At 42.9% G+C, this 27,737-nt stretch overlaps 1 protein-coding gene across 6 annotated transcripts in view; it reads left to right on the top strand.

Moving 5' to 3' along the window:
* App (amyloid beta precursor protein) overlaps nt 1-27,737 on the top strand; it is a 204,088-nt gene that overhangs the window by 82,450 nt on the left and 93,901 nt on the right. For all 6 annotated transcript variants that reach the window (XM_051191798.1, XM_051191795.1, XM_051191792.1 and 3 more), the window contains exons 4-5: nt 8,198-8,310; nt 10,316-10,509. In XM_051191798.1, the coding sequence (XP_051047755.1) occupies nt 8,198-8,310; nt 10,316-10,509 (307 nt within the window). The remainder of the gene's footprint in view (nt 1-8,197; nt 8,311-10,315; nt 10,510-27,737) is intronic.

Raw genomic sequence — 27,737 nt, 5'->3', positions numbered from 1 at the left:
TCCTATTTGCTTTTATTGGAGAATAATATAAAAATCCAATAATAGCCTTTATGTGCTCATTGCTTCGTTGTTGATAGAGCAAAGAAATCCACTTGCCCCCCCTTACTCTTGCATTTGGTATTCTTGTAGATATTTTTATGGCTCTCTGTATCTCTGCTAAGCTCCATAGGAGTTCACCCTGTTGATTCAAATCTACTCTACTACCATGTGGACTGTTCAACTTCCTGCTCTTGTCTGTAAACTCTCACCCAACTCTGAAGATCTGGCTCCCATCTTCCTTTGCCTCTGCCATTCATTTCAGAATGCTCTGATAATGGTATCGGAATTTCAGTACCTATGTGAATCTTTTTTTAAAAAAACATAAAATCGTTAGCCATCCTTGGTCATTAAATTTTTAAAAGTATCTTTTGTTATTATTTCAAAACCAATATCATTAATAGAGAGGTATCGTTATTCTGCTTCTCTTTTACACTCATCCAGCTATGTTTGCACGTGGTGTGTTAGGGAGGCTGAATAAGTCTGAAAGATTTAAATGAAACTTGAAGTGTTCACTTCTTTTGTTTTTAGCTTATCTTGAACCATCCACTTAGTTTGTGCCATCTGCAAGGAGTTCTCTAAAGAAACCCATCTGCCAGCTATCATTGTAATAGTTATGGTGACATGTTGGTTGACAGTGTAGTCACATTGCAGAACTGTGTATTTTACTCACGTGTTCCTCCTGAGAACATAAAAGTGACCCACAGTGTGAAACAAAACTCTGTCACGTGCAGAGTTGGTTGAGAAAGATTTTGGCCCCTTCTGAAAGTATTCTAGCCATCCAATGCCTCCCAGAACATTTGTTTCCCAGCCTGTTGTCAGCATGAAATGTTATAGGATGTCAGGACATCTAAAGTGGTAAACAAAACAAAAACAAAAGACAAAAAAAAGTTTTCCCAGTAAATATGAGTAAGCATTTATTCAGTCTGTAGTTATCATTTTGATATATGAGTATGTAGTAATGTAAATTAAAGAGTTGGTTATTTATTTGTACATTTTGAGGACAAGTGAGAAACATCTGATGCTGTTCATCATTTTCAGCGAGAATGCCTTCTAGTTTGCATAGTAGGGATAGGCTTTGTTTCTACCAGATCTTTAGATTTGACCTTCCATCTACCGTTGTCATCATAGTCTGAGACATCATTACTTTCCATGCGGATAATTGCAACAACCCCAACCTGTTCTTCTTATTTCCAACGCTGACTCCTTTGATACAAATAATTGTGAAAACCATCCCAGGCTTCCTGTGTTTCTCAAGAATGCTGGTCAGTTTTGTAGTTGAAGGCCCTGTAGTCTGCCCTCACCCACCCATGATCTCTTGCAAATTATTCCTCTCGGAGAATTCTCCTCCTCTTGCTTTTGTCTGAGTCTCATCAGCATGCGTTTGCTAGGGTCTCAGTCTTCAGTACCCCTTACTCTGTGGCTGGAATGTTTTCTGTCTGACTTACAATGTTTTCTTTTTTCTTCCCTCACTTCCTCCAGCCTATTCAAGTGTCCTATTCACTCTTACCACCCAGTAGAATTCTATATCTCATCCCAAAGATTAGTCCCCACGCCTGTCCCTCCACGTTTTCTTCTCTATAATGTTTCTTGCCAGCCGACAGTTTGTTCTTTGTTCCTTCCCTCTAGAATACTATTTTGTGGTGTCTCTTCTCCCTTTTCTGTGTTCTCGGCACTAAGAGACGCGTAAATAACTTGCCGTAAAGAGTTAAGTGTGGGATGGTCTGAAGCATCTTGGGTGGGGAGAGGTGTTTGAAGATACCCAGATGTCTTGTAGGGACCCCTGCCCCCTGTGAGACCTGGGGGTTCATTGCTCCCATCTGGGGACTCTGTGTCAGTCTGTTACCTGGTGCTGTTATTTATCCTATCATAAGTGACAGTCAAACGTAGAGCAGAACCTCTTCATCTGTGAGAGTGCTGCAGAATGGTGATAACACAATCAGTGTGAGCTCTGTTGCCTGCAGTTGGCACACGAGCCGTAGTAAGTAGTGATGAGTATCTGCTGCTGTTTTTATTAATGCAGCCGTTACTAATACGAGGTGCAGTTGGCACATGGTTACTGGGGGAAGGGTGCTAGTAATTCATGGAGCACCTTTGCTCTGGTCAGTGAGTTGAGTGCTTCATGAAAATTAACTCGTTTAATTCTCCCAGCTCTACTGTTTCCTGCAGGTATGACCTGATTGGTTATGTGTTTTCTCTTGTCTTTTTTTCCCTCCGTTTTGCAAGGTTCTGAAGCCAATGGAAGAAGCCTTACTGAAGTCCTAGGGCATAGTCTGGGATGTTGCTCAGAGTAACAGATTCCCATCTCACCTCGATGGTGAGATAGGCTCATACACATGAGCCACACCCCCTTTAAGATAATCTCCTGCCTTTGGAAGGACAGAGGCTACACATTGGGCAGAAATCCATTGGCCTTCAGACATTTTGGTTTTTCAGTCCTGTGACTCTGACCTCTTATTCTACTCTTAAAGAATTCATAGAGGTTTGTTTGCATGCGTGCATGCATGTGTGCCTGTGTGTCCATGCACATATGTAGAGATCAGGGCACAACCTTGAATGTCATTTCTCACATACTCTTCACCTCATTTTTTGAAATAGGGCTTCTAAAGGTTGGAGTTCTGCAAGCAGGCTGGGCTGTGTGCCCAGCAAGCCTCAGGGGTCTCTACCACTCCAGCACTGGGATTAGGATTACGTGTTACCATAGGCAACTCTTTTTTTTTTTTTTTTTTTTTTTTTTTTAATGGATTCTGGAGATCAGACTCAAGCTCATGCTTTCAAGTCAAAACTCTACTGGCTGAGGTATCATTCCAGCCAAAACTATTTTTTTTTTTTTTCCAGTCTGAAATCTCTGTGCCTTGGAGAATTGGTGTATGACAGCTTTTCCTTTGAAATCAGTTCTTTCAAAAACTATTCTGACTCTCAGAAGCAGCCTCAGGTTTGAGAGGTTTTACCCAGCTGTCTCACACTGGTTCTGCTCTTGCTTTTTCCCTGTGGGGTGGACTGGGAGTGGCTCTTAGCATCCCTAGTGTTGCCCCATTCCCGGGATCATGTCTCCTTGTAAAGGCACAGGATAGTGATTGGAAATGCACTCCTGCTTTTGAACAGTGGTATTGGGGGATCTGCTCACCCATTTAACTATCCAGCCCCACTTTTTCCTTTCTCAAAGTATAAGGAGTAGGTTTTTTCCTCCTGCTGCTGGCTGGTCTTGTCCCGCCGCCGTGCCAGCCCCAAATAACGCACAGAGCCTCTGTATTAGATATAATGCTGTTGGCCAGTTACTTGTTTCTTATCGGCTAGTTCTGTCTTAAGTATTAACCCGTTCTTATTAATCTAAGTATTACCTGGGAGTGCGGCCGGCGTCTGGTCTCCCCAGTCTCTCTATCTTGACTCCTCCTTACTACTTCCTCTTTCCTCCTTGTCTCCTAGTCCCGCCTATCTTGCTTTCCTATTGGCCAACAGCGCTTTATTCATTAACCAGTATGAGAAACATATTTACAGAATGACATCTCCCATCATCAAAGAGTTCTGTGTTCTTTTGTGTCTGGGTGCCTATGTGCTCAGGTTCCTTTGCAGCTCAGTGGTAAAGAAAAACAAACAAACAAACAAAAAACACTGTTGGTGGGGGTGATCGGAGGGAGGTCTCCCTCCCTAGTGACACTGGGAGGGACACTTAACTCTTTACGGCAAGTTATTTACACGTCTCTTAGTGCCGAGAACACAGAAAAGGGAGAAGAGACACCACAAAATAGTATTCTAGAGGGAAGGAACAAAGAACAAACTGTCGGCTGGCAAGAAACATTATAGAGAAGAAAACATGGAGGGACAGGCGTGGGGACTAATCTTCGGGATGAGATATAGAATTCTACTGGGTGGTAAGAGTGAATAGGACACTTGAATAGGCTGGAGGAAGTGAGGGAAGAAAAAAGAAAACATTGTAAGTCAGACAGAAAACATTCCAGCCACAGAGTAAGGGGTACTGAAGACTGAGACCCTTCATTACAGAGAATCTCCGATCCTTGGCCCGGTATGTATGGACATGAGGTCATAGTTTTCCATGGACCATCTATCCTGTGACTACAGAACGTGAGGAAGTTGTCTAACAGTGGCAGTACAGAAAGGTCTGCACCTCATAGTGTCACACAATCTCACCGTGTTCAAGCCATTCTCCAATGTGTTCAAATCAACAAAGCAGGATGCACTTTTTTTGGCTTACTCGATAATTTTAGTTTAGTTTTGTTTTGTTTTTATTTTGTTTTGCTTTGTTTGTTTGTTTTATTGCCAGAATAACCACAGTGTAGATCATAATATTAAAGTATTTCACGGGCTTAGAACAAATAACTTTTTTGAAAATAAAACCTACGGAAAATTGGCCAAATTAAACCATTGCGACCAGAGTTTATAGATGAGTCAAGATATCTCCCGGAGAATGGAGACAAGGGCACCTGAATTTTCAGCTCAGTTCTGCTTGCCTGTTGGCTCTGACTGGGCATCTTCCACCCATCTACAAAATGAGGTGATTTAGGCTAGGCAGATGTTCTCACAGACCACCAAAGAGCCAGTGGGCAGAAGCTCCAGGGACCTGACTGAATTTGACGTCTTTGCTTACTTGCCAAGACCTAAGCCAAGCAGCCAAGTCCACATTTTATTAAAAAAAAAAACCTCTCCACCAATATTTGCATATGTGCTTTAAATTTGAAATTTTTATTTTTTTCCACATGAAAAGTTTGTGTGCCTACCAATAAACATGCCCAGTGTATATCGAAGAATATTGCATTTACAGCAAATGGTGCCTAATTTCCTAGAAAATAAGTAGCTATGAGAACAACTTCTCATGATTTTTCATTTATTTTGAGGTTGGTTTCCTCTATCTGAATTCTGTTAAGACATTTCTTGCACTTTAAAGATGAATCCACATAAAGAGGCTTATTTTGAAACTCAAAACACCCATTGTTGCATTTGGAAAACCCAGGTTATGCCTACCATAGATTTAAAAAAAAAATCAATAAACTTTAATTTTCATGCTGCTCTGAGTTTTCATCAAAACAAATGGATTTCCCATAAAACCAACCTCGTCCTAGCATAGATTTCTTTTTAATTAATTTTGAACAAAGCAGCCTTTCAATCCTTTCTTAAATTTAAAATTTTTATGATTTATTTTCATTTTAAGTGTGTATATGTGTGTTTGTGTGTGTGTATTTATGTGTGTTTTTGTTTGTGTGTGTATGCATGTGTGTGAGTGTATGTTTGTGTTATGTGTGTGTGTTTGTGTATGTATGAGTGTGTGCAAGTATGTGTAAGTGTGTGTGTTTGTGAGTGTGTGTGGGTGTATGTGTGTTTGTGAGTGTGTGTGTGCGTGTGTGCATGTATGTGTAAGTGTGTGTGTTTTTGTGTGTGTGTGGGTGTATGTGTGTATGTGTGTGCGTGCGTGTGTGTGTTTGTGTATGTGTGAGTGCGTGCGTGCGTGTGTGTGTGTGTGTGTGTGTGTGTGTGTGTGTGTGTGTGTCCGTCCCGGTGTGGATGCCTGCACATAAATGCAGATACCCAGATGCCAGATATGGTGGATCACACTGGGACTAGAATTAGAAATGTGGGTGCTAGGACCCGAACTCAACAGCAGTGTGTCCTCTTACAGCCGAGCCCTCTCTCCAGTCTCTCTCAGACTTTGGGAAAGAGCTTTATACTTTCATCTGTTAACCTTTCTGATGAGTAGCGTTGTAATATGCTTTCCCAACCCTCAGAGGAAGATAAGAAGTGCTGCCCACTGCTAAATTTCATTTTACTGACGGCACAGTGACCTTCCCCCTTTGCCCTTTGTCCTGAGGGCTTTTTTTTTTTAATAACTATTATTAATCCTTTGCTAAAGCAATTTTCTTTAGCTATAGGCAATATCTGCATCTTATAGTCATGTTTGCAATGTGAAGTAAAATGTTTGCAAATTAAAAGTACCAGTATCCTTTTAAAATATCATGAACGGCCTCCAGAATGTAATTAATGCAATGGCTGCCCCATGGACAGGCATTGCATGTTACTGAAGTAACTGTCCTTCAGTGACTGGTTCTGCATTGTAATCTAGACCTGGACAGATGGAAACGGGGATTTGATTTTATTGCTTGACACCAGTTTTTTTTTTTTTTTCTTGTACCCCAAGAACTCATTCATGCCGTGGTCTAGAACATCTTATGTTTGCTTTTGATCTTGTTACACAAATGGATTCAATAGTAACAGTCTTGGTCTGGCTACTGAATCTTTCCAATAATTACTTGTGAAACAGGAAAAACATCACTTAGTATTCTGAACAGTTGTAAATATGGCTGACCCATGTTAACCGAGGAGGAAGTGACTGGTGATCGCTTCAGGCCTCATGTAGCCTTGTCCTGAAGTACTCAATCATCAGGTGTTCTTCCTAGTAGCCAGGATTGGTTTCCTGACCTCAGATGCCCCGAGTAGTTCACTTGGGAAACGTGTATTCATTTAAGAAAGGACTAATTTTATCTGAATTCTCCCACTCTTCTGAGTTGGTTTGTTTATTGTTGCTACTTGTTTTGTTTTATTTTATATCACTACGTAAAAGAAAGTTGTGACATCATTCTCTTTTCTGTCTCTTTCCTTATAGTTTGTATCTGTTTAGCTCTGGAACGAGGTTACAACCTCCTGCAGTCTGGGTTGCCTTGGGTTTGTTGACAGAGGTTTCTCACTTGAGAAGTGGTTTTATAGGAGATGACATCATGACTCTGTGGAGTGAGATGCAATTACTTTTTTTTCCCTTGGCTCTGGTGGGAAGTTTTGAAGTGTCCTTTGCCTGCCTGACATCCATCCGTCCGTCCATCCCTCCTCCAGTATGAGCATGTTTGCCAGAATTGCATCAGAGTTATGGATGTAATAGTGCGATGGTCATCGTTAATCTAGAATCCCGAGAGACTGGCTCCTGAGCATGCCTGTGGTTGATTATCTTGCATCTGTTAACTGGGGTGGAGCAGCTCACCCACTAAGGGTGGCTCCATTCCCTGGCCAGCATCCTGGCCTGCATAAGTGGAAAGGGGGAGCTGAGAAGCAGGTTGCAGTCATCATTCTCTGCTTCCTGATTGTGAATGTATTGTAGCAGCCATTTCAGGCTCCCACTGCCTTTATTTCTCCACCACGATAGACTGTACCCTTGAACCGTGAGCCAGAATAAGCCCTTTCTCCCTTAGGTTGTGTTGGTCAGAGTATCTTATTACAGCAGAAAAACTCAGATGATACATAGATACTGTCCATATGATGAGAAACTTTTCATTCCTGAAGGACATACTCTGCTCGTCCATCTACACGCATCTTTAATTTTATTTCTACCTGAACACCTTTCCTAGTGGACCAGTTCAATTCTTTTGCTATGATGGCCCAGTACTTGCTTCATTCCAGCACAGAATTTAATCTCTTCGTTCTTCAAAAGATATCCATTATCGATTGTGTACAGGTTTTGCTCATAATGTATAGGGATTCCCGTAGTGAATAAAATCAAGGAAATTAATTTCACAGCTTATGTGCATTTTTCCACTGTCCATCTTCCACCCTCATGAGTATGTGAGTGTATGAGGGACATTGTATAATATTTCTAGATCTGCAATGCCGGTTATGCTTAGGAACATGGAATGTAAATTTCAGAGGAAACAGATTCCAGAATTTAAATGAATTAATCTTTCACGTGTGTGTGTTTTTTTAATATAAACCCATGTATAATACACACTTATATGTAAACATTGTTTGGGGTTTAATATTTAAAAATGCTATAGTCTCTGATAGTTTGCAAGCAGTTTAAGCTTTTCAAAATATAGAAATAGACATACATAAATGTTGACACTGCTCAAATTGAAACTGTCCGCTTTTGTACTTGACTCCTTTCTGACAATGACTGTCCGTGACTGAGATTAGTTAATGAAGATGTCACTGGGAATGTGTAGGGAATTTATACCATCCAGTTTCTATGTGGAGAGAGCTTATGGACAGCAAGGTCACGGTGCAAAGGAAGTCGGTTGTTTAATGATGATGACCATTCTAAAGGTCCTGAGGTCTTGGTGGGGGCTTTTGGGCACTGAAAGTCAGGTAAGTGCTCTGACCTTGTGTGTCCATGGTGAGGTCAGTAGGCGCACACAGAGTGACATAGAGTGGCTTTCCTCTCTTTCAGTTGGTGAGTTTGTAAGCGATGCCCTTCTCGTCCCTGACAAGTGCAAGTTTCTACACCAGGAGCGGATGGATGTTTGTGAGACGCATCTTCACTGGCATACGGTCGCCAAAGAGGTACCAGCCTGCGATTGCCTTCCTACAGAGACATTTTCTGGGGCACACAAAGACACTTTAGTAGCTATTCAACACAACGAGTTCTTTACAGAAACTATATATGAATAACTAAAGCACTTTAAAAAAAATTGAGTTTACTTTTTAAGAGTAATTTTTCCCGCAAGGCCACGGGACAGAAACTCCAGCGAGCTGCTGCGTACCTTGTCTCCATGTACATAGTTGGGCCCCTCTAACCAGAAACAGTTCTAATGATCAAAAATAGTGTCTGTTAGTTATAGGTTTGAGCCACATCTTACAAATGGACACAAGACTGTCATCTTCAATGGGTATAACTTCAAGATGTACATCTTTTTTTTTTCTCTTTACTTTCTATTTTGTTTTGTTTCGGTTCCACGTGGTTTTCATAATTTTAACTAGCTGCTGTTGAATGCAGTAGTAGAACAAAGAAGCCACATAGCCCACACTACCTCCAAGGCCACAGGTCACATAGCTTTCAGATTTGTGTTCACCTGGCTACCCTGCCCCCTTCCTTTCCACAGTGAATGAATCTGTGGCGGCATGCTTAGCCCTTTGCTAACCCCAGCTTTTGGCTACATCAGTGAAATATTAAAAACAATAGAATGCAGTGTCATTTTGTGGAATTGTCACCCTCAAATCTGTCCTTTTGATATAGTTACGTTCTCCTCCTAAGCGTTCTATCAGGATGGCGGTATGAGTGTTCTCGAATTTGGGTCCTCGATGTAAGTCAGTTGTTCACCACTAGAGTCAGTTTCCCATCCCTATTTCTTCCTGAGAAGGCTAGACATGTTTTCTTGTCACAGCTGAAGGGGATGCCACCATTGGCCCGGAGCAGTCAGAGACCCAGCCGTGTGCTAACCACCCTGCAGTTAACAGGGCAGGCTCTACCCTGAAACATTTCTTCCTAACAGGGAAGAAATGTTTTCTTCCTAACAGGGGTTGAATCCAGTGTCTTGTGCACGCTGAGCTGTAATCCCTCTTTGAGCTGTCTCCCAGCCCCTGCTTCTGCTCTGTATTTTGTGATACAAAGTGGAGTCTTGCTAAGTGGCTCAGTTGGCCTTGAACTCATACTACAGTTCAACTAGTCTTTGAACTTGCCACAGCCTTCCAAGTAGCCAGAATTATAGGTCTGTCTGTGCCACCAGGCCTGGCTTCCCAGCAAATTATTTGGTTCAAAATGTCAAATCTGTTGAGCTTCAAGAAGGAAAGAAACACTGAAATAGTTTCTCAGTTTTCTGTTAGCGTAGATTATTGCAAAATTAACAGACCCCAGAGTATCAAAAGAAATCCCTCACTGCTATGAGTTCTGACTTCTTTGTGACAGTGGGGGACAGTTTCTTCCTTTCTGGGACTGGGACTCTGGGAAATGAGCGAAGAAACAGAGTTTCCAGAATAAGGTGGAACTGAGTGGAAGAAATCTACTTCTAGGTTGGATGTGGGGATGGGTAGGAGACGTAGGAGCCGCCCTCAGCTCCTGATAAACCGTCATAGCCCAAAGCATAAATTATCCCCTGCTGTTTTTCCCATGTTAGCCTTCTGAACCATTTTTCTTTTAACCTTTACTTTGCAAACGTCAAAGTACATTTTTAAAAAAATTAGGGTATATTTACCTTATGCGTATGAGTGTTGTATGTATGCCAGGTGTGCACCTGGTGCCCAGAAGCCATAGAGTCAGTAGAGGGTGTTGGATGTCTGGTGACTGGAGGTAAGAATGGTCATGAACCATCCTGTGGCTTCTGGAGATGGAACAGGGGGCTTAAGCACTGAGCCACCTCTTCAGCTCAGACATCAAGGTGCCAGCAGTAGAAAGGCGGAATACCAAGCCGCACACGCGGAAGACAAGGTTGGAAATGAACTCGGGCGGCAAGTCGCCCTCGCCTTGTGAAATGTGTTCTGAAGGCGGCTGCCCTGCCGATCGTCCTAGCTGGGGTGGCAGTGTGCACATCTCTGGACCCACCCCCTCACCGTCTCCTCCTTCCCCCTGTAGACCTGCAGTGAGAAGAGCACCAACTTACATGACTATGGCATGCTGCTGCCCTGTGGCATTGACAAGTTCCGAGGGGTGGAGTTTGTATGCTGCCCCTTAGCTGAGGACAGCGACAACATCGATTCGGCCGATGCGGAGGAGGACGACTCTGATGTCTGGTGGGGTGGAGCAGACGCAGACTACACTGACGGCGGGTAAGGTGGCTTTTGTCTTGGCTCTCAGGGGCTGGACCGTCTCCCATTACAGTGTGTGTGCTGTATGAATGCCTCTGTCTGTTTCACTCTGAAAAGGTTCCTTCTCACACCTGTTAAATTTGCTTCTCGCAGAGAACTCACCCTGAAGAGCTGCTATGATTATTGAGTGCTTTTAATGTTAATGTTATCCATGAGCCATCATGAAGTAATGTAGCTGTTATATTTCACTGTCAAGAATACTGATCAAACTATCCTAACAGTTGCTTATTGGCAGTTCTGCCAGGACGTTGGTAGATGTGAGACCCGAGCTGTGACTTCGGTCTGTCTTTTGGAAATACTTTCAAACACTCTCCCAGTGTTTTTTTTTTTTTTTTTTTTTTTTTTTTTTGTCATGAACTCAGTACAAATTTTTGTTGAGGGAGATGTGTTTTACGTCTGTATGTATATATTTGCTTTGGGGTTTCTTTTTTGTTTATGTTTTGGGTGGGGTTCCCCCATCATCTTTTTTCCTTTGACTACAGTTAGCAACATTTCTTAAATGCTTAAGTTCTTTAGCGATCTTCAGTCTCCTGCTTGCCCTTAGACATAATTTTGCCTCCTCTCTATTGGGGCCTTGATCCCTTAGTTCACTCCCACTTTGACCTGGAGACAAACAACCATATTCAAATCATAGATCTATAAAGCCACAATCTTTGAGTTGGCGATATGACCTGGTTTGTTGGTTGACTCAGGCTCTACCATCCCCCACACTGGGACTCAGTCCTCTCAGTGTTAACCAGCTCAAACACAACACCAAGTATGAATCACAAAACATATGGGGGTATAGTGTAGAGCTTCCCCACTCTAGAATTCTGTACATTCTAATGTTTCTAACTTACTTACAGCAGGAATGCGATCTTTTCTATCAGTAAGATGAGGGTTCATTTTAGTGCCAGTGAGTTTATCGGAACTTTGTGTGTGTGTGTGTGTGTTACAGTCCTTTATGTTCCCTCTTTACCATTTATATCCCATCCATCTGTTTTTGAGACAGTGTAGAGACTACATTGAGAGTTATGTAGTCCTGGCTGGCCTAAATATCTAGAACAGGCTAGCCTAGAACTCACAGATATCTACCTGCGTCTGCTTCCTGGGTGTTGAAATTAAAGGCTAGTTGTTTTGCCTCCTGCCCCAGAAAGATTACATCTGATTTATATTGACATAGAGCCAAGGAAACTGAAAATAGATTTTTTCTGGTACTTCTCAATGTTGATAAGAGTTCAAAGTCTGTTTATGTATAAGCCTTCCATTTCCCAGGCAAGAAGACTCAGGGAAGCAGAATTTGCTTCTAAGACTTTTTGCCATGAAGAGTTAGAGGGTCCCCTTGACAGCTGACCCCCCCATACCTCTCTGTTCCATGTGCCACATATGGAATGGGCATGGATTCAACTTAATTATCTCTTTTTCTAGAAATGAAGTGGCCTAGTTCTCACACATGAGCCTGTTCCTGCCCTTAGTCAGCCACATCTAGGTTTGAAAGTTTCAGAGGCTTTTGGAACAGATCCTGTCCCTAGGTCTCTGATCAGAGTGCTAATGCAATCAGTATTCAATAAGGAAATTCAAGTTATGTAGGATTGTCTTTCCTCATATGCTGTTGGATACTCCACTTGCTAACTTACAATTACTCCTGACTCTGCACTGAGAAAACACGTAGCATGGCATTTAAACCCAGAAACTTCTATCGCTGGTGCTGAAACTCTAAGGTACTAGATGTGTTTTTTATAACTGAGTTGGTGATCTGGTATTGATGTCGTAAGGTCTCTCTCTCTCTCTCTCTCTCTCTCGTGTGTGTGTGTGTGTGTGTGTGTGTGTGTGTGTGTGTGTTTAAGTAGAGAATAGAGGTCAACATTGGATATATTCCTCAAGTACCCTCCCCCTTCTTTTTTGAGACATGGATACCGGGGATCCAAACTCAGGCTCTCATGAATTTCTTGCAAGCACTTTACTAAAGCCCTATCTCCCAGCCCCATAGGGGACTTTTAAATTTAAAATGATTATTTTTATTTTCTTGAGTGATACCAGCCTTTGCCAAGCTTCTTTCCCAGACATTTTTATGTATCTTGTAAGTCCTCATTTTTATTGGATCTGGTTTTCCACGAGTCTTGATCTTTTTATCCTACACTTTTTCTCGACTTACACCATTGCAACCATCATTGGTGATAGTGTAGGAAACCACTGAATCAGAGGCCCTTTCTCTGGCTGCTGGAAATTGATCCAGACAGATGGCTTTTCACTGTGACCCAAGTCTCTTGTTTATTTGTTAAAGTCACTGAGTAACTGAATCTTCTTGATACCCATCTCCAGTTCTGTGACTCCTTTCTGTTCTTCTACTTTGGATGTACTGTTTGGATGCCCTATGCTGCCTCCCGGAAAAGGCATTCAGTATGTTACCCAGACCAGAAAGAGACCACTCAGACCTCAGACATCACCTGAAGGGGACAGGCACACTGGGTCCCACTTGATGCCAGCTGGCTCCTCCCTAGTCTTCTTTACTTGTATTCTGTTTCAGACCCCCCCACCTCCCTCATCCCTTAGAGACAATCACCATTAGTGCTTCCAACTACTACTCTGATCTTTTGTGCGAAATGCTCACCAGGTCTCGCTGTATTTCACGATCATTGTCCCAGCAGCAACTTGCAGTCCTTTGACCTGCCTTCCTCCCTTCCTTCCTCTCTCCCCTCTCCCTCCCTCCTTCCCTCCGCCCTCCCTCCCTTCTTGTTTTTCCCCTGGTCTTCCTAATCAGGACAGATTAAACAGATAACCATTTATATACACCCCACACATCCTAGACTGGACGATAGCCTCATGTTTTCTAAACATACTTTGGTCACTTCTCAAGACCAGGGAAGACTTTAATTTCTTCCTGTAATTGCTTCTGAGTTTTCCTAAGCTATCAAGTTGTGTAACTGTAGTTAATCCCATTTCTTATTCATGCTGTAACTTATCAACTGAGACCTTAGTGTTTCTACATGCACCTAATCCCCCCACCCCACCCCCCACCTTTTTGGGTCCAGTCCATCCAAGCTGGCCGCATTCACCTTGATCCCCAACACCACGCTTCCTTCCTTGCTGTGCCCGATGGCACTTCCATAGCTACCCACCCACTGCAGATTTCTACCAGGCTCTCAGAATTTGTTAATTAAGCAGATGAGTAAATCTCCCCTGCTGCCTAAATATCCTCTGTACCGCCCTTCTTCCAGCCCCTCCTCCCCGTCGTGTGTGTGTGTGTGTGTGTGTGTGTGTGTGTGTGTGTGTGTGTGTTTTCTCTCTGAATTCCCAATTCCCCCATCCCTTCTCTTACCTTTTTAGTTTCATTGGCTTCACTTCCTTTACCTATGAACCTGTCATCTCTTGAACCATGCCTCCTGAGTTCAGGTCCTCCTTTGAAGCCTAGTACAAAGGGAACACAGTAAAAGCTGGCAGGTGGGTGCTCCCCATCCTTCTAGATGGGCCCACCCCCTCCCCATCTGGTGTTATTGGAATAATTGGAGAGAGCTGGTGAATGACAATCAGAGACAACTCTTTTGATGCCAAAATAAGAAAGTGTTGTAACATAAAATAATAATAATAATAAAGATTAAGATCCATCATGTGTTTTGGATATACAAAATGTTTCAGTGGACTTGTATGATAGCCACAAAATAAAACTAGTTTTCCTCAGTTTTATTTCTCTCCAAGGGAGAGTAAAAGTCAGAAATGCAATTCCTTACAGTTAGTTAGAACTGCTCAGAAAGAAGCTCAGGAACTAAGATGTATCCAGCGATGGGATTCCAAGTGTTAACAGCCTGCCTTACTTCCTGGGAGTTTGTATTTACATGACTTGGCATGTGGAAACACCTGGCATAATTTTGTACACATTAGGAACTCAAGCAAATATTTAAGTAGAATTGGAGTGGCCTCGACACCAAATTCATACACAGATGTAGTCATAATAGCCAAAGGTCAGCGTATATACTCAAACTAATTGGTATTAGGGAGAAAAAAAATGGAGGAACATCATTTTAGACAGGCAACAATTACAAGAAATTGCATCAGAAAACTCAAAGGCTAGAAACGGTAGCAAAGGAGTTCTGAGACCAAAGAACGATAAATGGTTTCTTAATGACCTTTTAACATGGTGCCTGCATGAATGTCTGCTTTCTCAAGAAGGTGAGGTCAAACTGTAGTTATACATGAAGAAAAGACTACTTTCCTAGGCCATTGGGTAAAAGCCAGTCTGTGTTTGTTTTGGTTTGTGTTTTTGGCAGCACCATCCATTGCTCCTAAGGCCTCACGCTTGGCGGGGGACACTTTACCACTGAAGTCCAGCTTTGCCCTTTTACTGTTATGCTTTTCATTTCCTTTTGAGGCAGAGTCTCCCTCTCAGGTTTGAGTGAGCCTTCTTCAGCTTCCTGCCCTTTTGCCTCAGCTTCTGAGTTAGCCAGGATTATAGGGAAGGGTCACCACTCTGGCCTTGAATGTCCATTCTCGGACTTTTTCATTTGAATCAGTAAATCCTTTTTGGTTCTAACTGCCAAGTGGAGCTTTTAAACCCTGCAAATTATATTCATTCATGAGACTACCAGGTGTTGGCAAGGATTCTGATTTAAGAAACAGCTCCAGTTAGGAGCAGTAACTAACTCCCAAGCAGGAGGGATTTCCACTCAAGGGGCCTTTGGAAATACCTGCAGGCATTCTCAGTTGTCACAGTGTGGGTGGGAGTGAGTGAGTTAGGAATGTCTCTGTCATGGCAAGGGCAGGGGAGGGTGTTAGAGATGAGGACACTGGCAGCGCACAGTGTGTTAGGACAGCCCTGTGATATCATGGATTGTGCTGGTGTCAGAAATCCCCAATTTGGGGGCTGAAGAGATGCTCAAAGGCAAAGGACACTCGTTGCTCTCGCAGAGGACCTGGATTCAGTTCCCATCACCCACATGGTGACAACCAACTGTCAGTAACTCCAGTTCCAGAGGATCTTCTACCCTCCGTGGGCACTGTATGCACCGGCCACACAGACATATGTGCAAGCAAGACACCCGTACACAGAAAATAAAAATGTGTAAATCTAAATTTTAAGAAAGCAGTTTTTGCCGGGTGTTGTGGTTAATGCCTATAGTCCCAGCACTTTGGGAAGCAAAGACAGGAGCGTGTCTGGGAATTCAGGGTCAGCTTGGTCCACATAGCTTGTTCCATGCCAGCCAGAACTGCATAAGACCCTGTGCCAAAAAAAAAAAAAAAAAAAAAAAAAAAAGAAAAGAAAAAGAAAAAGGAAGAAAAAGAAAAGAGGAAAAAAGAACTCCAATCTGGAGGTTCATTTAGCATTTCCTTCCTTTCTTCTTTCTTTCTCAGATCAAAATAAATCTTCTTAACTAGAGCTATAGCCTTAAAATGCTACCTGCCGTGGCTAAGTGCATTAAGTTGTTTTAATTAAGAGTCTCATCTGTGCCAAATTATTTTGTGACAGCTAACCATGATGTCATTTTTAAAATGATCTATTTATTTTTATTTTATATGAGTTGGTGTTTTGCCTGCATGTCTGTGTGAGGCTGTTGGGTCGGGAACTATATAGACACTTGTGAGCTGCTTGCTGTGTGGGTGCTGGGAATTGAGTCCCCATCCTGGAAGAGACGCCACTGCTCTTAACCATGGTTTGATCTAATTTTTGAGTGTCATCATTTTGGTCCACACATATTGAGTTATAACTGAAAAAAAAAATAATAATTCCAAAACACTGCCATCATGCACTTTCTATTCACAGTCTTAATGCTTGCTCCTTGAGTTATGTTTGTTGTGGCCTATCATCTGTTGTATTCCGAGGTCACGTGCTTCACAGTAGGCCAGTTCTAAGCACAATGCTTTCATGAACTGTTAACCAGAGCCCTTGTGGACAGTGTGGGAGCTTCAGATTAAGGTGGGATTTGTGAGGAACACCATGCTAGGTGAGTGCAGAGTCAGCTTCGTTATGGTCCCTGTACCCCAAGAACTCCCAGAGGTTAGCAATCACATGGCTTTATAGAGAGTACAGTTCACGCTTCGGAGCTTTTGACATTTCATCGCTTCTGTCTTCAGTGGTGATAACTGAAACACTCACAGCCTTACCTGATACCCAGCCGCCATGAGAATTTATGGTTGCTTCAGGTCAACACTTTCTGCCTTTAAAATTAGAAGAGAGGGTTTTATTTGGACACACATCTTCTCCCTCGGGTCAGTGGAGCTGGAATTCTTAGATTCATCTCGCTCAATTTCTGCCGTGCATTTTAAGAAAATGCCACTGAACGCTCAAGGGAGAAGAAAAACGCCTAAAAACGCTAAGGGCGTTAGGCGGACACCCAGTGAATCACACAAAAGATAAATGAAGGCCTTACGTCTTTGTCAGTGGATGAGTCAAGAAAGAAAGGGATTGATGAAAGAGCCCAAGGCTTTGCAAAGCCACTGTCCCGATGCAGCTTTTGGCACTGTGCAGGGCTGTCTGGCTCTTGCCTGGATAAAGGAACTAACTTGAAAATGATGAATAGGAGGCTAGCGCTTCTCCCTTGAGGATACTGGGTGCCACTACCGAGGTCTTATTAGAAATGCTGAGTTTCTGTATCTAATAGACTTGGACCGCATAGACATCCAGAAAAACAAGTGGGCTTCAATAGTCCTAACCAGATTACAGAGGTGAGGCCAAGCCAGTAGGGTTCGTTTTGGTTCCTGAGCAGGCGATGGCAGAAAGGAGCACCTTTGCTGGGCAGGGCTTGGCTGCTGCTCTCAGAGGCGCAGCTGGCAGGGATCCATGCTTACTGAGCCCTGGCACACACACTGCCCGGTAATAGGAAATCATCAAATGACGCATACATACCACACATTTGGAAGTGTTATTTGAAGGGCTGGGTTATTTGCTGATGGGGATTTTTTAAGATAGTGAGCCATGGTCAGGTAGTCAGGCAATAGTAAGAAAATAGAGAGCCTTATTATTTTCACTGGATTCAGGCACTAGTAGTGCCCACAAGGACTTTCTCTCTCTCCCTCCCTCCCTTTCTTCTTGTCTGTCTGTGGACAAGGCTGGCCTCAAACTCAGAGATCCTCCTGTCTCTGCCTCCTGAGTGCTAGGGTTAAAGGGTGCCCAGCTTCTAATTTCTTGTTGAGACTGATAAACAGTTTCAACAATGTCATCTTTAGTGTAAAACCCCTTGTTCATGTGGAATTTATCGTGGTCTCTTGTAAAAGTCATTTTAAAATTTTCATTTACATATTAAGTTGCTATGCCAAAGCAGGTTTCTCTTAATAGAGCTATGTGGCACGAACTAGTGCCAATAGCTTTCCCTAAGACACTTAGCAAAATATAAACCCATGTTTTTCTGTAGAAGAAGTCAGTCATTGAGAAAATAACTTGGCCAAGCTTGAAACCCTATCTTTCACTTGCCAAGTTTAAGCAGTGGCATTTCCAGTGGACCAGGATTTAAACATGAAGTTAAAGACGATGGATTTGCCCTGTTCAGTTGATGTGAGGACTTGAGTGAGTCCAAGTAGGTGAAGAAAAAGAAGACTTGTTAGCAGGCAAGATGGTCTTGTTTTCACAGGAGAAGACTCTTAGAAACCCACAACTAGCCAAGTTGTAGAGAATGAGAGAGTGGAGTGGGCAGCCCTAAATGACATCTGTGGCACACTTTTGAGGCTTGCAGATCATCATAGGAAGTATGAGAGCTAAAGTTTGCAGAAGACCACTTTAAAAAAAAAAAAAAGCTGGCTTTTGTCTTGTTTTGTTTTGATATGATAGGCCTGTTGTGCATGTGATCCCGTAACAACTGTGACTATTTATGCAAGACCTGTGCGAGACCAAGGGAGTCAAAACTCTAATGTGGCAGGTGGAGGGGCTTAGAAAGCCTCACTCCTAGTTGAAGAGCTATTGGCAGTTGGTAGCTTCACGGGGAGAGAGGGTGTGTCAGCTTTCTTCAGGGAGGTAGCCTAGGCTAGGTTACCCATGAGCCAGTGCTTAGCCCCATGCCTAGGCACACAATAGCAACACCTCACCTGTAGACTGCCTGACTAATATGTAAATAAATAATGAGTACATGAAGTTGGGAGGTAGCTGTGGCAGGGGGCGGACATAAGAAGAGGTGGAGGGGTAAGATGGGATGAAGTTCATCAAAAGACATTGTAAACATGGATGGAATTCTCAAAGGGTAAATTAAACACACACACACACACACACACACACACACACACACACACACACACACTTTAAAAGCAGTACTTGATTTCCTAGTATATCTGCTTGAGCCTATTTCCTCTGGCATGGGAAATGTTAGATAATCTGTATCACCTTGTTTGCACATAAGTAACATGCAGACCTGGTCCAGAAGATTTAAACCACTCTGGGGCAGGGAATGTGCTAGTCAGATCTCTCAGCCACCCCCATCTCACCCTGCCAAAGGCAAAGGCAATCGTCAGGGCTCCTGTGCCCAGTGTCCCACCTCTGTTAGATCCTCGTGGTTATTATAACGTGCCGTCTTTCCAGGTGGATCTTTTAATTGATAGTAACCGATAAGGGCATCTGAGTCCTTTTGTATTAGATGAGGCTGAGAATATCTTAAAATAGCTGTTGGGAGTAAACAAGTAATGATATTTTTTTAATACGCTTACTTTATGTTTTAAATATGCAAGAATTATTTTAAATATGCAAAAAGTACTAGAATGTATGATTCCCTATGACTGGAAATTGTCTATGAAAAGTAGTGTGTAGTTGACATTGGTTCGCTTGGATATTATAAAGAGAGACTTAATGGTTGTTGAAACTTTCAATTGCCATATTCAAAACCTTCCATTTCAGAAATACAAGAGAATTATAAGTAAGAGAAGATTAAGCTTTTAATCTTCCGGGCCCTGGATTATGTTCTTCATTTGCTTGCCATTGTATAACCTTTGATATGTTAAGCTGCCTCCAGCAGGATTTTATAGCTACTGTTATTGGAAAAGTGGAGCCTAGGAATTGTACAAATAGCAGAAGTAGTAGTGAAGTACTTTGTCTTTAAGAAAATGTGTCTACAAGGTATTCTGGGATAGCAGCGTCTCATGATGCTAAGTACTCAGATGCTAAGTCCACTGACACAGTATTTCCAGGCACTTGTCCTCCAGGAGACTCCAACCTCGCCCAAAGCCCATGCAGGTGCTGAAATGCCCTTACCAGCACAGGACACAGAGTGTGTGTAACAGGGTAGCCTTCTAACTCCCTTCTGCTCCACAGTTACCTTATCTAAGCATGCACATGGGAAGTTGACTATGTAAGGATTTCAGATACACATTTATGACATCTGTGGTCTTCAGTTTGACCCCTAAATTGAATGTTGTTGCTCTGCCATCAGTATGAGTGACAGGCTTTTCCTCAGACCCTCTTTATTTTTCTATCAGGAGCCAGCACCTGCTCAGACAGGCCAAGCCATGTGTGGGCTCCAGAATGCAGACTCCTGGCAGATTCTCATCGCGGACCACCTAAAGCTTAAAATGCAGTTGGAATCCTGTATTTCTTCTGTTTCTTAGAAACCCCGTTCCATGTGTGACTTGCCTGTCCTTATCGCTCCCAGCGTGCATTTCTTGTGCACTCCTTGCTCAAGGCTTTGGGTCTTTCTGTGTATTGGTTTATCTGAAAACCACTGTTGGCATGTTTTAAATTGCCCATTTAATTTCTGTTCCCCGGTCATCTTTTTTAGGTTATTGTATATTTTCCTTCCTCTTTCTCTCTTGTTGTCTTGACTTTGAGTGTCAGTTAAATCCAATCACTGGAGACTTACCTCTGCGGCCCAGGCTACCTGATCACTTTACACATCAGTGAACTCCGGTGTGCAGGGCTGTTGCTCTTGGCTGCCCTACTCGATACTCGGGTTCTATGAAATCTTTTCTATCTTTAAAAACACTTCCTGAAGTCACATCTGGGGGGCCCCGCATTGTCCCTTCTGCAAATTCAGGCAGGTTTGCATTCGCCTAATCTGTCCATCCTTTCCAATACAATCACAGCACCTTAAAAGTAAAGTGCCTTGAAAAACAAAACAAACAAACAAAATTCTGGTACCCATCCATCTAACGTCTGCCACCATTAGCTTTCTCCAATACGTTCATCTTTTCTACCACACAAACTTGAAGCTTACATCCTCTATGGAAAGGCAGGAGTGTGGCAAGAATGTGTACGTACGCCTGGCATAGAACTCTGAAGATGCACTGATAGCTTTCCATCATACTAAGAATGCATTGAAGCCTTGCTTGGAGAGATGAAAGTGATGATGATGGGTAACGCGTATAGAGCTTCATATAATGTGTGATTTTGTGTGAGTGTGTGTGTGTGTGTGTGGGATTACAAATCTGAACCACCATTCTCAGCATGCACACACACACACACACACACACACACACACACACACACGTATGTATGTTTATGAGGGGGTATCCCGGGGATTAAACTCAAGTTCTCATGTTTGTAAGGTGGCCACTTTACTGACGGTGCTAACTCCCCAGCACCCTTCTCTACCTTCTTTACATGCTTTAACGTTGACCAGCCCCTCCACCCAGTTAGCACCCCAGACTTCTCCACACTCTACTGACTCAATATCATACAAGCTAGTTCAGAAGCTCACATCCTAGGACAGGCATATCTCCCCGCCTGACCCAGGAGCATGGGCCGTTTCTTTCTGACTTAGATATCCGCTCCTTCTTTTTCACAGAAATGAAACTAATCATCCCTTCTAGAAGAAGCCATTCTTGACTATTTCAGTCTGGGCATCCTGGCTTCCGTGTCCTGACAGTGGCCTCATTTTTCAGCATCTGATTTGCTCCTTGTCTCTTTCTCCTCCAATGGCTTATGTCCTCCAAGAAAGGGGAGCATACTCTCCTTGTCCCTTTGGGGACCTCACATCTGGCCAAAGTTCTAGCACTTGGTATCCACCAGCATTCTGATTGCTTCTGTCATCTATGGTTTTGGCTTCCGTGATCTAAAAATATTAGCTGGACATTTCTAAAATTAAGCTTCATTAACCTATCAGTTGCATGATGTTTTGAGTGGCATGGTGACATTTAGTGCCAGCTCTTTTCTGTTCAGGACATGGTCTACACTGTGTATGTCATCTGCCTGTTTGTAGCCGCCTCCGTTATCAGATTGAAAACCTGGTAATATAATGCTTTTTGTTTCTTTTTAAATAACAATACATTTTGCTTAATAAAGGTTGTAAAGGATAGATCTGGTGTTGACAGCTTCTCTTTTTTGTCAAGAGAAGTCATAAAATATCTCACACCATCACAAAAAGTATTATACAATAACATACTGAGAGAAAAGGACCATATTCTTCTAACTTTTGTTATAAGGCACTATTCTGATTATTTGATTGTAGTTATTATTAATTTATTATTATGTCTGTTCTATAAAAGTAAACTTTATGACCGGCATATATGTATAGGGGGTAACATCTCATAATACATATGGAATTCAGCACTGTCTACAGTCCCAGGTACCCTCTGGGGGCCTTGGGATGTCTCCTCACACACAGTACTGTTTAAAACATTGTTCCCAACTAAACTCTTAAATAAAATCTAGATAACATCTTAGAATTTGTCTCATAAGTCTCCAAATTGTCTCATAAAGTCTTGAAATACACTTGTGGGGTGGTCAGGGAAGGCGGGGAAAGCTGTAGGATTGGACTTCAAGAAGGCCGGTTTATGTTTCTTCTCTAGGTGATAATGTAAACGTGCCGTGTTAACAACGCACAAAGTGAATGGCCGTCTGGTCCATTATCTGTGGTCTTTCAGGAACTGCAGCACTTTGGGTTCCTTTCTTTCTGTTTTAAAGGTTTACTCAAGGGTCATAAGAAAGTGATTTCTCATAGGCCGTTGGTGGTCCCAGTTTCTGGCCCTTCATTCCTATCTGTCTGTTGGATTCTTTCCAGCAGTGTCTCTCAGCATCTCGAATCCATCATGATCAAAGCTGAATCCATTAACTTCTGTTCCTTGCCACCCGTTCCTCCTGCTGTCTCCTGTTGCCATTAGTAACCATCTGTACACCGTGTCTCCATCTTGAAGCACCAGACTCATCTCCCCACTCACCCCCTCCATCCAGATGGCCGCCAGCTCTGTTGTTTTCTGGGACCTCTCACTTTCCTCGGCCTCCTTGGCTGTGCTGCCCCAGAGCTTGCTCTGCACGGCACCTGCCACTCTGTGGCCTGCCCGGCCTCCATGCTTCTGCCAGCTCGTATGTGTTGATTGATGACCGGTCTTCCACACTTTTATTTAAAGCTCATTTGTTAGGCACTGCTTCCTCGTGGGTTAGGGTGCAGAGTCTTCAGAAGTTTTCGATAGTACAGCTGCCACCTGCCTTCTGCCTCTGTTAGTGCTCACTCCTGCTCTCCAGCGCTCTGAGCTTTTGGCAGCTTCTGCAGGCCCTTCATCTGCTAACCTTTGTCTGTTGTGCCCTTTGCCATGCGCTTCCCTCCTTCCCTCCTTTGCTGCTTCTCAGTGTGGTATAGACTGTTCTTCTGTCTTCCTCTCCTAGACCTTGTGTAATCTCATATATGTACACCAACACACACATAAACACACACACACTTAATACATCTTTTATGCCACTATTATATATATGCTTACTTGTCTATCCCTGTGGGACTCTGACCCTGTGGTCAGCTGTTGGGAACCTGCTAACTATATTGCCTCTTACTGCTTCATTAGACTTTCTTTCTGTACCTGTAAGCCTCAAGGCAAATACTATATATGTAAAATAAAAATGATAGCTTTATTTGTACTATTCTCGGATTCTAATAGCATTAAAGGAAAAAGTAATTGTGTCCTCTATAAATTTAAGCTATGGCCTGCTCACAGCAATGAGTAGGTAGAGTGCTTGACTCTTCCCGTTCAGTTTCTGTTTGCATTAAATGCCTAGTGCATCCCTGGAAGTAATTAGCGTTGTCATTTAATTGCAAAGACTAAGAACAAATAGGAATATCCAGATCTATGGTTTCTCTCAGGGACTTTTCATTAAATATTATAAGGCCATGGCTGACCAAGAGTAACTGAAATCATGTCTAATCAGGGGAATCACTGTGTCCTTAGAGTCGTATTCTGTTGTGGAAGAACAAAGCAGTCATGAAAGCAGCTGTTGGCAGGGATTTGACCTAAACCACAATACATGACCACAGCGTGAACACATCGCCCTTGACCCTCTACGTCTTTTACATCATCCCTGAACCTCTACATTTTCTGCATTGCTGCTTAAGGAATGCCAGTGTCCAGTGCTCGGAGTTTCTCAGACACTTCTTGAGAAGATGCTTATTAAGGCCAGAAACCGGGATGCTGGAAAAGACAGAAGAATTACAACGGAAAAGCCCTTTTCATGTCTAGAACACTCTTTCCTCGGTGTGCTGGCCACCCAGGGCTTCGTGTTACAATAGTAACGAGCTCATTTGTTTTGCCTTTAGTATACATACATGTTAAAAGACTCCTTTACTCACTCCAGACCCTCGGAACTAGAAAGTGGTGGACTGCGTGGGCAGGAAAGCCTGGAGAGATCTGCTGAGGATTCTGTCCCCTTTATTAGTTTCCCCTTACTTTGCTGAGGGAGAGCCAAGAAGACCTGTCTGTTCCTTCTGAGAGGCTCACTTGTGAGCGTAGGTGTGACAGATATTACAGGGTGTTTGCGCTTTACTGTAAAAAGGGACACAGGTTCCCATGGTCACTTCCCATATAAAACCATTGTGGTTTTCATAGAAGCGGGCATCTTCCCTTTCTCCTTCCCAAGCCGCCCCCCTTCCCCCTTCCACATCTCTCCCCCACCCCAGAGAAAGTGAATTCGCTAATCCTGGAAAGCTTGGTAACTGTTTAGCTCACCGATCACCTGCAGCTTTGTATTTGTTTTCGTGTGTAGACAGTGGTAGCGGGGACGGGCACAATTTCTGAAATGCCTGTTTCATAGTCTCTTCTCCAGCTGCCTATGTTCACTACTTTGCTTATGACTGGGACCGAATTTCTGCGAACCAGGGTGAGCTATGGCCCTAAAGTTCCCCCTAAAGGGTTCACAGCTTCCTAAAACTGCGCCACCACCTTCTGGGAACCGATGAGTGTTCCAATCCATGAGTGTATGGGGGGCACTCGGCATTCAGATCACAGGAATAACTTTGAAAAGTCTAAGTGTTCACCCCAGTACTCAACCCCAGTGTGTCCTAGGTAGCTTTCCTGATTTCATTTTCCCCTTTGCACTCAGCATCCTGTAATGTGACAGTTTGCCATCTTTCCTTTGGTCCCTTAGTCTTTCTCTGTCTGTAGGGATGTACGTACCAGGAGGACAGAGAAATTCTGTCTGTTTCTTGCTGTCTCCCGAGAGTGGAGGATTCTTTGAACCCTAGTATGAAGCCTGATGACTGAGTGGGTAGGGATCATGAATTCCCTTCTCTCTCTCTCTCTCTCTCTCTCTCTCTCTCTCTCTCTCTCTCTCTCTCTCTCTCCCTCTCTCTCTCTCTCTCTCTCTCTGTCTCAACATCTACACATAATCACCTGGGTCTTCAGGAATTTGTTCATTCAGGGTTTTCTGATATAGCCTCTGATGAACTAGAATTTGTTTACTTATATCAAGAATTAAAAAATGATTCTGGGACTTTTTATCACCACAAGTGCTTTTTTTTTTTTTTTTCTTTAATCTTCCATGGCTCATAAAGCTGTCCAGACAATACATTTTTAAATATATGACTTGCATAGCCTCGGAGACAGTCTTGCAAAAAAGCACTTTAGCGTTTTACTGTAATTATCCAGATTTAGAAGGCTTGCCAAGATATCATTCTACCATGCTTTCTTGTGATACTGAAATATTTTAAAGAAAAGCCCAGTCAAGAGCACACTAAATATGTCAGTACATCTCAAAAACCATTCTCCACAGAACCCACCGACGCCATCTTATGCACAAAATAAAGACAACATTTTCAGTACCATCACATACCAACTTCATAGTTTATTTTTCTACAACACATCCTACCTAACATCATTTTTTTTCTAAAATCTTTCATTGTTTTATCGTTATGGGTATATTGCCTGCATGTATGTCTGTGCACCACATGCATGGCAAGTGGCGACAGAGGCCAGAAGAGGGTGTTGGATCCCCTGGAACTGGAGTTACACACGGTTGTGAACTGCAGTGTGGGAGCTAGGAATTAAATCCGGTCCTCTTGAAGAATAGCAATGCCCTTACTGCTGAGACATCCTCTCCCCCCCCCCCCAGCCCTACCAAAGTTATTTCACCTTGTAAGTCTCAGCATCTTTTACAAACATTGTGACACAAGCTTGCTGTAGAATCTTGAGCCTATGTTTTTCTGTAAACCTCCCAACCCTTGGGTTTGCCTTGACATGCTCTAGATATGCTCTAGTTGAATTGTCTCTGCGTTGTAGGCAGTTACCTTGCCGTGGGTACTGAGATAGCAGAGGGAAGACACAATTCTTCACAAGTGATGCTAGTTTAAATGGAAAGCTCAATGGGTCCCGGTCTACCCACCTGCTCCCATGAGTTAGGGTCCGTTATGGGAAAATAAACCAGGGTTTGAGGAACTAGAACAAGTCTATGAACTTGGTATCTGATGGTCAACAGACACCTGATCCAGTAGGATCTCATTCTTTTGGGTGTCCTTGATATTCATAATCATCGCCATAATAGTGATTTGACATGCTTACAGATCCTTTTATCTTCTGTCCCTTCGGCTGTCAGCCCATGAGCTTCCCTTACTTTTGAGTGATACAGCCACCCCTAGGACCCCATGCCTTGTCCAGCCTTTCAACTTGCACCCTTGTCTTCCCATAGTTTACTCTACCTAGCAGGCACAGACACGATTCAGAAAGAAATCTGAGTGAATCATTCCTCTTGCCTGTGTTAGCCATGCTTGTCTCTGCCCTACAATGTTCCCTTCACTCAGGGCTCCTCTTTGTTTCTTTCCCTGACCTGATGGGCTTCACTTTTGCTTGCCTGCCCTAACCTTGATGGAGCGAGTCAATGGTTGGGTGAATGGTTGCGTTGTTTATGTATTCTTTAGCTTATATTGGACCTGTGTGTATCCCTTTCACTTCGGGGTTTATCCACTTAGGGAAAACCCTGGTTTCTATCTTTTTTCTCTGTTAGAACTCATTGTTGTGATCATACTTATTCCCATATTATTCCTCATCACATGCAGATCCCTCCCTCATCCCTACTGCTCAGAGTGGCTTGTACAAGTCACTTTCTCCTTGGAATTTCTGAAGCTGGTATTATGCTGGTCCCCTGTTACTCATTCAGCAATTAGTATAGACTCTCTCACTCAGAATAGGCAATACTAAATGTGCAATGACAACTCAGTTCAATTTCAAACCAAGGTTGAGGCCAGCGGCTCACTGTTAATTGCCTGAGTCATGCAGCTCTGGTGTCTCAATCTTATCATCCTCTTACAGTGGAAGTCCTTAAGTTGGGGCTCCCGCTGGGTTTGAGAACTTTCCTCAGCAAGGAATACTTTAGCTGCAAATCTCAAAATTCATTGGAATTGGTATAGTGGTGAAATTTGGAGTCTTTCCACTGACTTGTGCTTACCTGATGGTGCACCTTGATAAACCTAATGCCGTCAGCACATAGTTGCTGTGGATTTTGCCTTTCTGGGTCAAAACAGAAAGTGAGAAGTAAAAAGACTTCTCCATGAAGTACAAGCATGCGCCCTTCCTGGCTTCCTGTTGTTGGAGGCGTGTCAGTCACAAGGCCTCCAAGCTGCAAGGGATGCGGCGATGTGGACTAATGAGATAATTTGGTTTATGCCTCTCTTCCCAAGAGAGGAGAGGAAGGAGTTGAGAATGACCTTGGGTACCCTACACAGTGTCTGCCACAGGGATTTTTATTTTGTGCCTTTCTCCTGAGAAGAGTGTTCATTAGATTTTTAGAAAAGTCCTAACTGAAAAATAGATACTTCCTGCTAGCTGACATGTGTCGGCAACGCAGCTAGCTATATTAGTTCCCCATATCTACAGGAGCTACAATCCAAAGGGCTCTGTCATCACACAGACCTCACATAATAATAGTTCTGTATATACTGTGTTTATTGCTCTCCTTACATAACCTGTGATTAAGGTGGAGTATGTACTCATGTGCAGAAAGAGATAATTAACAGTCATAAAATGGGATTATAGCAATAGTGTGATAAGAATTACTTAAAATTTATGGGTTTTTGTTTTGTTTTGCTTTGTTTTTTTGGTTTTTTTTTTTT

The sequence above is a fragment of the Phodopus roborovskii genome, unplaced genomic scaffold, assembly GCF_943737965.1.
Source record: "Phodopus roborovskii unplaced genomic scaffold, PHOROB, whole genome shotgun sequence".
NCBI classification, from domain to species: Eukaryota; Metazoa; Chordata; class Mammalia; order Rodentia; family Cricetidae; genus Phodopus; species Phodopus roborovskii.
The sequence above is the reverse complement of the archived record's forward strand: the minus strand, read 5'-3'. Positions and strand labels throughout refer to the sequence as shown.